The sequence below is a fragment of the Mandrillus leucophaeus genome, unplaced genomic scaffold (assembly GCF_000951045.1).
Source record: "Mandrillus leucophaeus isolate KB7577 unplaced genomic scaffold, Mleu.le_1.0 Scaffold534, whole genome shotgun sequence".
Lineage (NCBI taxonomy): Eukaryota > Metazoa > Chordata > Mammalia > Primates > Cercopithecidae > Mandrillus > Mandrillus leucophaeus.
In genome coordinates this window covers 572,275-584,526 of record NW_012105742.1, presented here as the reverse complement: position 1 = coordinate 584,526, position 12,252 = coordinate 572,275, and the positions used below count along the sequence as shown (strand labels likewise).

The 12,252-nt window shown below is 55.9% G+C and overlaps 1 protein-coding gene across 2 annotated transcripts in view; it reads left to right on the top strand.

Annotated features, from left to right (window-relative positions):
* Positions 1-11,981, top strand: part of CXXC5 (CXXC finger protein 5) — a 35,270-nt gene extending 23,289 nt beyond the window's left edge. The window contains exons 3-5 of one of the 2 annotated variants that reach the window (XM_011997220.1): positions 6,809-6,814; positions 8,102-9,193; positions 10,951-11,981. In XM_011997220.1, the coding sequence (XP_011852610.1) occupies positions 8,264-9,193; positions 10,951-10,995 (975 nt within the window). In that variant the 5' untranslated portion in view covers positions 6,809-6,814; positions 8,102-8,263 and the 3' untranslated portion in view covers positions 10,996-11,981. The remainder of the gene's footprint in view (positions 1-6,808; positions 6,815-8,101; positions 9,194-10,950) is intronic. The other variant, XM_011997219.1, reaches the window with a different exon arrangement.
* Positions 11,982-12,252: the final 271 nt, after the last annotated feature.

Genomic DNA, 12,252 nt, shown 5'->3' with positions numbered 1-12,252 from the left:
TGGGATTACAGGCATGCGCCACTGTGCCCGACTAATTTTTGTGTTATTAGTAAAGATGGGGTTTCTCTGTGTTGGTCAGGCTGGTCTCAAACTCCCGACCTCAGATGATCCACCCGCCTCGGCTTCCCAAAGCGCTGGGATTACAGGCGTGAGCCACCGCACCTGGCCAGGACCTGCTGTTTATTTTAATGTCCTCTGGGGAACTTAAGAGTAGAAGGGACTGGATGCTCCTTGCCCCAATGGGTCTCACCTCTTCTAGGGTTCAGTCTCAGCCCTGCGTCCTGCTCAAAACCCTTCTCTCAAATCAGTTTCCTACCTGCAGATCATATCAGTGACTGATCGGGGCCTCTGGGGCCTTCCTCCTGAGGTCTGGAGGGTGGAGGGGATCACTGTCTGGAATCCTTTTTTTATTCCCTCTGTATCTCTACCTCCTTCCCCATAGTATGCCCTGGGATCGTGACTCCTCCAGTAGTTTGGGGTGAGAAGCAAGAGCCATTTGTTTCCATTTTACAAATGGGAGACAGGCTTAGTAGGGGAAAGAGCTTGGTAAAAGTCACTAGTCAGGGAGGGACAGGGTGGAGCCACAAACCTAGACCTCAGGACTCCGGTTCCCTAGCCAGTCCTATGCACATATGCCTCCCCAAACCCCAGACACGCAAACACACCTCACATAGGAGCCCCAGAAGAACAGTGCCCCATCTCTGATTTCTTGGCTCATGTATCCCTGGGCTAGCCTTCCCTGGCTTGTCCCATGGTGAGGCCCATCAGGAGGGAGGTCCTGAGGGGGTACATGGGCCCTAATTTCTGATTGGTGTCAGCTCAGAGATCACCACATTGGGAAATGTTTACTACAAGATTCAGGGGATCCCAGATAGGCAGGGCGTCATCACACCTGCTTAATAAAATTGCCTGCTCTAAATGGGGCAATAATAGGACTTCCTTTAGAGATGGGGTGTGAGGATAACGTGAGATAAAGCATGGACAGTGTGGCACGTAGGAAGAGCCCTGTACCTGTTAGCTGTGGTTGGTCCTATGTGACAAATGGGAAAACTGTCTCGGAGGCCAGTTTTTTCCCACGGTCAAAAAATGAGGAAGGGTCTTCCTGAACTTTGACTCTTCCAGGAAAGGAACCTGGCCTGAGAGAGGTGCCTATTGAGGAAAGGGCCTGTCTTTATCAGAGGCATACCAGGCATCTCACTCCCTAGAGCCCCAGGTCAGAACATACATCCTGGCCGGGCGCGGTGCCTCACACCTGTAATCCCAGCACTTTGGGAGGGTGAGGCGGGTGGATCACAAGGTCAAGAGATCGAGACCATCCTGGCTTACATGGTGAAACCCCATCTCTACTAAAAATGCAAAAAATTAGCCGGGCGTGGCGGCGCCTGTAGTCCCAGCTACTTGGGAGGCTGAGGCAGGAGAATGGCGTGAACCCTGGAGGCGGAGCTTTCAGTGAGCCGAGATCGCACCACTGCACTCCAGCCTGGGCGACAGAGCGAGACTCCGTCTCAAAAAAAAAAAAAAAACATACATCCTGCCCGGGGCCTCAGTGTTGCTGTTCATGAATGGGCTGATCCCCTCCTCCAGCTGTGTTGGGGAGCCCTGTAAAACAGAACAGAGTCTGGCTGGGTGCGGTGGCTCACACCTGTAATCCCAGTACTTTGGGAGGCTGAGGTAGGTGGATCACCTGAGGTCAGGAGTTCAAGACCAGCCTGGCCAACATGGTGAAACCCCATCTCGACTAAAAATACAAAAATTAGCCAGGTGTGGTGGTGTGCGCCCGTAATCCAAGCCACTCTGGAGGCTGAGGCAGGAGAATTGCTTGAACCCGGGAGGTGGAGGTTATAGTGAGCCGAGATCGGGCCTTTGCACTCCAGCCTGGGTGACAGAGCAAGACTCCATCAAAAAAAAAAAAAAAAAGAGGGAGAAAACAGAGCTGTACGTACTCCAGGTTTGCTCAAACCCTTGTGTCCCAGCACAAACCCTTTAGTCCTCAGGCCAAGGCATGGTTGGTACCTGCCCCGGGAGGAGCGGTGTAAGAGGGTCAGGGGTGTGGAGTCAGGGACATAGAAATACTGTCCCTTGTTCTGTCTTTGGCAGTCAGTCTTGGGGTGACTCTGGTGGGGTTGAGGCCATGTCTCACCCCAGTCAACCCACTGGGTGCTCACAGTGGCCAGTGTGTGGGGGTGTGTGTGTCCATCCATAGCTGGATGTGTGCCCTGTGCTCTCCGCCTGGGGCTGCATTTCTCCCTGCCTCCAAGACCAGTCTCCCTGGGCTTGAGCAGGACTTCTTTTTTTCCCTCTGGAAACTCCCCAGGCTGAATCATGGAAATCAGAGACGGAACACCCTCCCTTCCACCCCACTGCCCGGCTTGGTTCAACCACCATAGCCTGTGGTCTGCTTTGCGCACCATCAGCCTGTCTGCCTATTTTGCCTCACTTGGAGGCCAAGGAGACCAGCCCACCAAGGTGGTGGGGAGGGGGCAAGTCGGGGGTGTCAAGTGCTGCATGGAAGCATGGAAAGTGGTGCATTGAGCCAGGATGTGCAGCTCTGCTGGGCTGGTGTTGGTGGTCCTGAAACACAGCCTCTTCCACAAGCCTCCCTGGGTAGGCAGGATGGCTGCAAGGCTGGTCAGCCAGCAAGGAATAGAGGGGGGATGGTACCTTGGTCAAACCCTGCCCTTGGTAGTGGTGATGGTTGCATAACTCTGTAGATTTACTAAAAGTCATTAAATTATATGTATACTTTAATGTGGTAGAATTTTATAGTATGTAAACTATACCTCGATAAAACCATTTTTTAAGAATCCTGCCAGCCAGGCGCAGTGGCTCACGCCTATAATCCCAGCAGTTTGGGAGGCCCAGGTAAGAGGATTGTGTGATCCTCATAGGAAGACCTCATCCCTACTAAAAAATTTAAAAAATAATAATAATAAAAATCCTGCCCTTGGCCTCAAGGCTCTGCACAGTTGGGACCCTGTCAGCCTCACAGACATACCTCACGCCCACTTCCCCGCCTGCCTAGGCTCTCTTTCATGCCTTTGTCCCCTCTCGTTGCTTCTCCTTATCCTTAACTCTCAGCCTAGCAGTCCCTTCCTCCAGGAAGGCCGCAGATAGTTCACTGTGTCCCCTTCCGGCTCTTGTTTCACACTGGTTCATGTGACTGTGGGCCCAGCTCCTGTGTGCTCCTGGAAGACAGTGCTGGAGTCTGAGTCTGTGCTCTGCTGTCTCTCCGGTTTCATAAGGTACAGGGCTGCTCTCCGGGTACGTGCAGGGAAGATGTGTGCAAATGAATATCTAGAACATCCAGCTGTGGGCCACCTGTGTACATGTCTGTATGCAGATGGCACCATCTTATCCCAGGATGTCCCCTCCTTCCCGGTGCTTTCTGGCCCAAAAGTTCAAGATTGAACCCTGCAGGGGGTGAAGTGAGGCTCTTCTAGGGCTGAGGGTTGAATAAGGGCACTGCCACCACCTCCAGTGACCTCACTGCCAGCTGGCATTATGATGTCACTGGCTTAGCATTCCGGGCCCTGGGCATCTCCAAGTCCCCCAGGTGGGGGCACTCTCCTGGGGTCTGTGACAGCTTGCCCCCAACCACGGAGAGGTGACAGGCACGGTAACAATCCTGGGGAGTAAGAGCAGCCTTAGGGGTACCTAGGTCACCTGCCGTGGGCCACTTTGTCAGTTGCCAAGGTGGCCACAGAGCAGGGTGACTAACACTTGGGCTCTGGGTTCAAGCTCTACCCCTGCTAGGCACCAGCTGTTTGACCTCAGACTGACAGCTTGAACCTCTCTGAGCCTAAATTTCCTCATGTCTGAAATTGGCAATTAGTTTTTGTCTCCCCAGGTTCTAGGGAGGCATTCAGGAGCTAAGACTTGTAAAGCATAAAAACACAGGGCATGGGACACAGTGGATACTCAGTAAATGCTAGTTGATGGGATCCATTGGTTAAGGAAACCGGAGTGGCAACACAGGTGGTGGGGGCTGGCTAGAAGGGGGCAGGCTCCCTGCCTTCTGGGGCTGGCCAGAGCCTTAGGGTAGAGGCACGGGGTGGCCTCTACTGCCAGGAGGGTGGCCCCAGGTATGACTCTCCCTCTCTTTCCAGCTCAGCCAGTGAGCTGGAGCCTACAGGAGGCATTGGGCCCTGCAGCCATGCTCTGGGGTCAAGAACGCATTGCCCCACATCCTCCTCAGTCCTCACCAGTCCTCCTCCCCACCTCCTCCTCAGCCCTCCTCCCCAGCCTCCTCCCCACCTTCCCCCAAGCCCTCCTCCCCACCTCCCCCCAGTCCTTCTCCCCACCCTCCTCCCCATCTCCTCCCCACCTCCTCTTCTCAGGCCTTGGGCTACACAGTGGGTCTGATCTGGTGTCCTCGGCACTTCTCCTCTACCCTTCCCTCTGCGTCCCTCTCCTATGGGCATGCCCAGCTGCCTTCTGGGACTCCCTCCTCAAGGCTGTTTACTTGTCTTTTAGACCCTTAAGTCCCTGAGCCTAGACAAGGTGTCCTGGGTCCCTGGGTCTCTGAACCCTGTTGCCCCAGACACTGCTTCCCATGACACTGTCTCCACTAACCTTGACCCTCTGCCCCCTCCTCTCGAGCTCTCCTTTTCTCTGACCCACCCCTCTAGTTCTCTGTCTCAAGATTCTGTCCCCACCACCTGTCTCTGTTCTGCCCCCACATGCCCCTCTGCCCCCCAGCTTTCCGTAACTTGTCCCCCCCTCAGCCCCCCGTGCTCTGTCCCCGCCCATCAGCCCCTGGTCCCAGCGCCCGGCTGGCCGGCTCCTGCATGGACAAAGGGGTCCTTTGTGGGCTGACCGCGGCTGGCGGGGCGGCGGGGCGCTGGCTCCGCATTGCTGATGAAACGGAGCCCTTTGTTGTCCCTCCTCAGGCGCAGTATTTCTTTTTGGGGGCTGGATGCGTTCCTGGCAGGGCCGATGATGGATGCGCCCGCCGCCGCCCGCCTGCCCGCCAGCTTTCCCTCCCGCTCATTCCCGCTCTGCTTCAACACAGCCCTGACTCCTCCCCTGCTGCCTGGGCACTGCCAGGCCCTTCCTGGCCTGGAAGGGGGTGGCTCTGCGCCCTAGAGTAGAAGGCTGGGACCTGGGAGAACGTCCCCTCTATGTCCTCCCCTTCCATGAGTAGGGCAAATGGGATTTTTGGTCAGTGGTCCACTGGGACCAGGGCATCAGTTTTTCCTAAGGTCTGAAGGAGAAGATGAGCCAGGTACCAGGGCCGATTTGGAACAAGCTTGAGGACCAGATGTTCATGTCTGTCCACTCTGGATTTGAAAACAGAGTTGTCCCTGTGAGCCAGTCCCCCTGTGTACCCACCTCCCTCCTACTTCTGTGACTGAAAAACCATAGTGTTCTGCCTGCAGCACCTGTTTGGTGACATATCACATCCTCTGGTCCCAAGCTCAGCATGTCCCAGGACCTCAGAGGGTGGGGGTGGGTGGGCCCTGAGGAAGGACAGAATAGTGGAAGATCAGAGAAATTCCAAGAGAGGAACAGAACATGAGGTTTGGTCCCCACCAGGAGAGACTCAGGACAGAGACAAAAGCCGAGACACTCAGCCAGAGCGCCAGCCCTGAGCGCAGGCTGGCTGTGTTGGAGGGAGCTGACTTCTAATTGACCTGCCCACCCCGCACGCAGAGCCAGATCCTGGAGCTGGGAGGAGGGAGGGGGCGAGCAAGCAGAGCAGGAGCAGCGTTAATGCAGCTATCGATTTCTGCCACCAGCCAGCAGGCCGCAGAGGCGGGGGATGCACACAGGGTCTGGGGCACAGCCTGCCCTCCTCCCCATCACGCCAGCCCACAAGACACCTGCCTTCTGCCTTCTCCCCTCACCCAGTATCTGGGCTGCCGGCGTTGTCATCCGGGGCAGGGCAGATGTGCTTAGTTGAGCAGGAGCTGGATGAGCTGACTTGATGGTTTCTGTCTCTGATCTCACTGACCCTGGTCCCCAACACCTAGCCAGGGTCTCTGATTCCTGTAGGGGTCACCAATCTCTGAGGAGAGGGGCTGAAAAGACCATCCTGGTCTTGGCCCTTATTAAGTGGGAAGGAACACAGCTATCCTTGGACACACATGGTCTTCTTGCTTCAGCTCTGACCTCTGATGCCCCCCAGCCCAGCATGGATTTTCTGCCAGGGCCCCCCGGCTCTGTCCTGGTGGAATCTGCCAGCTTGCCCAGCTCTTCCTCCCCACCCATTTCCCCCTGCAAGGAAGGAGCCCTAGGTGGTTCGGTGCCCACTGGGGAGGGAGAGGGAGTACCTGGCTGTTGATGCCAGCTACTCTTCTTACCCTAGAGACAGAGCTTTTCCTTTCCCCACACGCAGCCCTTTTTGGCCACTCCTTAGTCCTGGGGAAGTCTCCCTCTCCCCTACTTGGGGGCCTCAGTTTCCCCCTCTGTAAATGCAGAGGGTTGGACTAGATGCTCTCTTGGGACAGGCTTGAGTCCTGTGACTAGAGGGGTGGTGGGGTTGCCTGGGGACAAAGATCCAGTGTGTGCTGCCCTCAAGCCCAGGGCGCAATGGGGCCCGCCAGATGTGCGCCTCCCCCTTGAGCCGCCAGCTGCTCTGGGGCTGGGCCCTGTCCTCCCACCCCTCTCCTGGGGGATGCTAGGCCACAGCAGGCAGACGGAAGGGAGGCTGGAGAGCCAGGACTGATGAGGAAACCGCCGCCCTGCTCCATCTGGCCCAGTTCCTTCAGCTGAGGAGGCAGCTCAGACGCCTTAGCCTTGAGACCTGAGTAGAGCAGGCCCTGTCCCATGAAGGGCTGCCTCGGAAACATGGAGGTGGCCAGAGGACAGGTTCCTGCTGGGCTCCACTCCCTTGAGGGTCATGCCTACTCCTCAGTGCCAGCCTGCCCCAGCCAGAGGCCCCTCCTGGCAACAGCCCACCCCGGCTCTCTGGGTTCTCACTGAGGCCTCCACCCAGGCCTTACTCTGCAGGCCTTGTGAGGCCTCCGCCCCCCCCCAATCTGGGAGCGAGGCCAGAGCACCACAGTGAGGCCTGAGTAGAGACAAGAATGGGGTCTGAGACGATAATGATTGTGGTTCGGGGGTTGAGGAGGAAGCGTGTGCCAGGGTGTGCACAAGCATGTCCTCTCACTGTGGCAGGGGACGGTTTGTCCTCTGGCCCTGTGCTGCTCGCCCTGTAGGAGGGGAGAAGATCCCTGAAATAAGTGTTCTGCACTCATTAGCAAACTCTGGGTTACACAAAGGCAACCAGGTTCCTTTGCCTGCAGGACATGTCAGAGCCTTGAAATAACTGATGTGTATTAGGAATCCCCAGATGAGGATTCAGGGGCCGCCTTCCAGACTGTATGATCTGTACCATTAAGCACTCTTCCCCTCGGACAGAGAAGGAAGATTAGGATGTGGAGGTAGTTTTTTTGTTTTTTGTTTTTTGTTTTTGACAGGGCTTCACTGTCCCCAAGCTGGAATGCAGTGGCATGATTATAACTCATTGCATCCTCAACCTCCTGGGCTCAAGCAGTCATCCCATCTCAGTCTCCTGAGTAGCTGGGACTACAGGCATGTACCACCACACCTGGTTAACTTTTGTATTTTTTGCAGAGATAAGAGCTTCACCATGTTGTCCAGGGTGGCCTCAAAACTCCTGAGCTCAAGCGATCTGCCTGCCTCTGCCTCCCAAAGTGCTGAGATTACAGGCGTGAGCCACTGCACCCAGCTAATAAGCATCTCCAACACTCTCCCACCCCAGCACGAGAAGGACTGCCTGCTTCCGGCAGGTTTTCCTAGACTCTAGCAGGGCAGATTTGGGCTGCGGAGGCCTGGACTAGGGCCTCCACCATGCCACTTGGTGTCTGTGTGTTCATAGAGTGGTAGTTCTCCTAAATCTTGTTTCCATCATCTATAAAGTAGAGAATTACCAGCCACTGCTTCTAGAGTTCTTGTGGATCTTAACTGAGATAGTTACAAATAAGAAATTTCTCACCAGGGTGGATCTGATGCTTAATAAATGCCTGGTCAAGCTCATGGTGGTCAGGATGACAGGACAGTTGATAGTGGCGGTGGTGGCGATGCTGAAGAGGGAGGTGTTCACTGCTGCCCTGACCCTATATCCTCTTGTTGTGACAGAGTGAAGACATTTCCACCTGGACACCTGACCATGTGCCTGCCCTGAGCAGCGAGGCCCACCAGGCATCTCTGTTGTGGGCAGCAGGGCCAGGTCCTGGTCTGTGGACCCTTGGCAGTTGGCAGGCTCCCTCTTCAGCAGGGTCTGGGCCTCGGCCCCACCATGTCGAGCCTCGGCGGTGGCTCCCAGGACACCGGCGGCAGTAGCAGCAGCAACACCAATGCCAGCGGTGGCAGTGGCAGCAGTGGCCCAAAGGCAGGAGCAGCAGACAAGAGTGCAGCAGTGGCTGCCGCTGCACCAGCCTCCGTGGCAGATGATGCACCACCCCCCGAGCGTCGAAACAAGAGTGGTATCATCAGCGAGCCCCTCAACAAGAGCCTGCGCCGCTCCCGCCCGCTCTCCCACTACTCTTCTTTTGGCAGCAGTGGTGGCAGTGGCAGTGGCAGTGGCAGCATGATGGGCGGGGAGTCTGCTGACAAGGCCACTGCAGCTGTAGCTGCTGCCTCCCTGTTGGCCAATGGGCATGACCTGGCAGCGGCCATGGCAGTGGACAAAAGCAACCCTACCTCAAAGCACAAAAGTGGTGCTGTGGCCAGCCTGCTGAGCAAGGCAGAGCGGGCCACGGAGCTGGCAGCCGAGGGACAGCTGACGCTGCAGCAGTTTGCGCAGTCCACGGAGATGCTGAAGCGCGTGGTGCAGGAGCACCTCCCGTTGATGAGCGAGGCGGGTGCTGGCCTGCCTGACATGGAGGCTGTGGCAGGTGCCGAAGCCCTCAATGGCCAGTCCGACTTCCCCTACCTGGGCGCTTTCCCCATCAACCCAGGCCTCTTCATTATGACCCCGGCAGGTGTGTTCCTGGCCGAGAGCGCGCTGCACATGGCGGGCCTGGCCGAGTACCCCATGCAGGGAGAGCTGGCTTCTGCCATCAGCTCCGGCAAGAAGAAGCGGAAACGCTGCGGCATGTGCGCGCCCTGCCGGCGGCGCATCAACTGCGAGCAGTGCAGCAGTTGTAGGAACCGAAAGACTGGCCATCAGATTTGCAAATTCAGAAAATGTGAGGAACTCAAAAAGAAGCCTTCCGCTGCTCTGGAGGTAACGGCGCCTTAGAGGGAGGTGTGTGGGCTCTTGTGTCTGTCTGGCAGTCCAAACCCACCCCCATCCCCTGACCCCACCTTTCCTACCTGGGCAAGTGTCTGGGGGATGCCCCCCCGTCCTTGGGGTCTGGGGGTCTGGCTTCGAGACACCAGTTTACTGCCCCAAAAGTCAGAACCACATTCTGAGAATTCCATCAGGCCATAATTTGCAAGGCAAGCTTGAAATTCCAGGTAAGGACCTAGCATTCTCAGCCAGGCCCTGGAATTCTGATTCCTCTCCTGGGGTTCTGGGTCAGGTATTGATATTTCCATACAGGTCCTAAGTTTCTTTTCTTTTTTTTTTTTTTTTTTTTTGATACGGAGTCTTGCTGTGTCGCCCAGGCTGGAGTGCAGTGGCCAGATCTCAGCTCACTGCAAGCTCCGCCTCCCGGGTTCACGCCATTCTCCTGCCTCAGCCTCCCGAGTAGCTGGGACTACAGGCGCCCGCCACCTCGCCCGGCTAGTTTTTTGTATTTTTTAGTAGAGACGGGGTTTCACTGTGTTAGCCAGGATGGTCTCGATCTCCTGACCTCGTGATCCGCCCGTCTCGGCCTCCCAAAGTGCTGGGATTACAGGCTTGAGCCACCGCGCCCGGCCAGGTCCTAAGTTTCTAATGCTCAGACATGGCCTAAAGCATCCAGTCCATGACTTAGAACTCTGCGTCTCTCCCCTGCCCTGTTTAAGGGATTCTGTTTCACAGGCTCTGTGCCCTTAAGCCCTTCATTTGCCCCTCCAGGGCCATTTTTCCCCCAAGGCCACCCAAGGATAGAGCTGCTCCAGTGCTGGGTGCCCTGCTCTGAGGCCTGGAAGAACCCTTGGTCTGGGCACCTACTTGACAGATTTTTGGGGCCGGGGTAAGGGAAGGTGACCATGAGCCCAGAGTGGTCAAGGACCTAGCCACTGTGGGATCGGCTTGGAGAAGGCAAGGGGTTCCCATGCTGCTGTCTCTGCATCCCTGTGGCAGGGCCCGTCCCTGTGCCCCTGGATGCAGCAACCTAGCTGGAGTGCCAGGCCTGGGTACAAAAGCATCTTTTCAGCCTGCAGTCCCTGCCCCTATCCCCGCCCCTCTACGAGTGGGCTTGACGCAAATGTCCAGAATGGTTGGAAAACAACAGTGGTGTATCCCAGCCATGGCCTCCTGGTTACCCTCCCCAACCCAACCCCAACCCCAACCCCAGCCCCAGCCCCAGCCCCAGCCCCAGCCCCAGTCCTTCCATTTCTGCTCTCCTATGTACACACAAAGGCACCCACTTTAGTCCAGTGTAGACACACATGCACACACACGTAGACACGGCTGCTTGAGAAATAGCCCAAATACCCACCTCCCACAGCTCCATACCGCACAGCTCAGCATAGCACGAGGCACACACCCATATGCACATCCGCCGCACGTGCTCGCACGCTCATTTACGGAAACATGCCACAGCCACCTGGCGCTGTTGCCTTTGGGCCAGGGGAAGGGTCTTCCTCTCTGGAAGGAGGGTTCCTGGGCACAGTGGCTCAGGAGGCCTCAGAGTCCTCCGGGCCTTCCAGCAGCCCAGCAGGTCGAGCTCCTCCTTTGGCCTGGCTGGGGTGGCAGGAGCTCCGAGGGGTGGCTGCTCTTCCTCCATGCCTGTCCCTCCACCATGAGGCCATCCACGGGGGAACGTCTTTGCTCCAGGCCTACCCGGACCCTGACTGAACTCTCTCCTTGTTTTTGTCTCCTGCCCCCGCCAGAAGGTGATGCTTCCGACAGGAGCCGCCTTCCGGTGGTTTCAGTGACGGCGGCGGAACCCAAAGCTGCCCTCTCCGTGCAATGTCACTGCTCGTGTGGTCTCCAGCAAGGGATTCGGGCGAAGACAAACGGATGCACCCGTCTTTAGAACCAAAAATATTCTCTCACAGATTTCATTCCTGTTTTTATATATATATTTTTTGTTGTCGTTTTAACATCTCCACGTCCCTAGTATAAAAAGAAAAAGAAAAGAAAAAAATTTTTAACTGCTTTTTCGGAAGAACAACAACAAAAAAGAGGTAAAGACGAATCTATAAAGTACCGAGACTTCCTGGGCAAAGAATGGACAATCAGTTTCCTTCCTGTGTCGATGTCGATGTTGTCTGTGCAGGAGATGCAGTTTTTGTGTAGAGAATGTAAATTTTCTGTAACCTTTTGAAATCTAGTTACTAATAAGCACTACTGTAATTTAGCACAGTTTAACTCCACCCTCATTTAAACTTCTTTGATTCTTTCCGACCATGAAATAGTGCATAGTTTGCCTGGAGAATCCACTCACGTTCATAAAGAGAATGTTGATGGCACCGTGTAGAAGCCCCTCTGTATCCATCCACGCGTGCAGAGCTGCCAGCAGGGAGCTCGCAGAAGGGGAGGGAGCACCAGGCCGGCTGAGCTGCACCCACAGTCCCCAGACTGGGATCCCCTACCCCAACAGTGATGATTTTGGAAAAAAAAAAAATGAAAGTTCTGTTCGTTTATCCTTTGCGATCTGGGGAGCCCCGTCTCGATATTTCCAATCCTGGCTACTTTTCTTAGAGAAAATAAGTCCTTTTTTTCTGGCCTCTCTAATGGCAACAGAAGAAAGGGCTTCTTTGCGTGGTCCCCTGCCGGTGGGGGTGGGTGCCCAGGGGGCCCCCTGCGGCCTGGGCCCCCCTGCCCACGGCCAGCTTCCTGCTGATGAACATGCTGTTTGTATTGTTTTAGGAAACCAGGCTGTTTTGTGAATAAAACGAATGCATGTTTGTGTCACGAAGCACCGCTGGCTTCTTGCTCTCCGGTTTTGGGGGGCTGACTTGGGGGCCGTTCTTGAGCAGGGGTTGTCTGGGACCACCTGGAGGAGGAAGAAGGATGGCCCAGGGACATTTAGAAAGGGAATTTCTTGGGGAATAGAGGCCTCTGGATCCCGAATGGGCAAGAGCAGGAGCAACCAGCCCAGCAGACAGGAGGGAAAGGCTCTTAATCTGGAAGTCACTGGTACCAGAGTACCTCATCTGCCTGGTTGCACCCCATGCCCCAGAACCTGG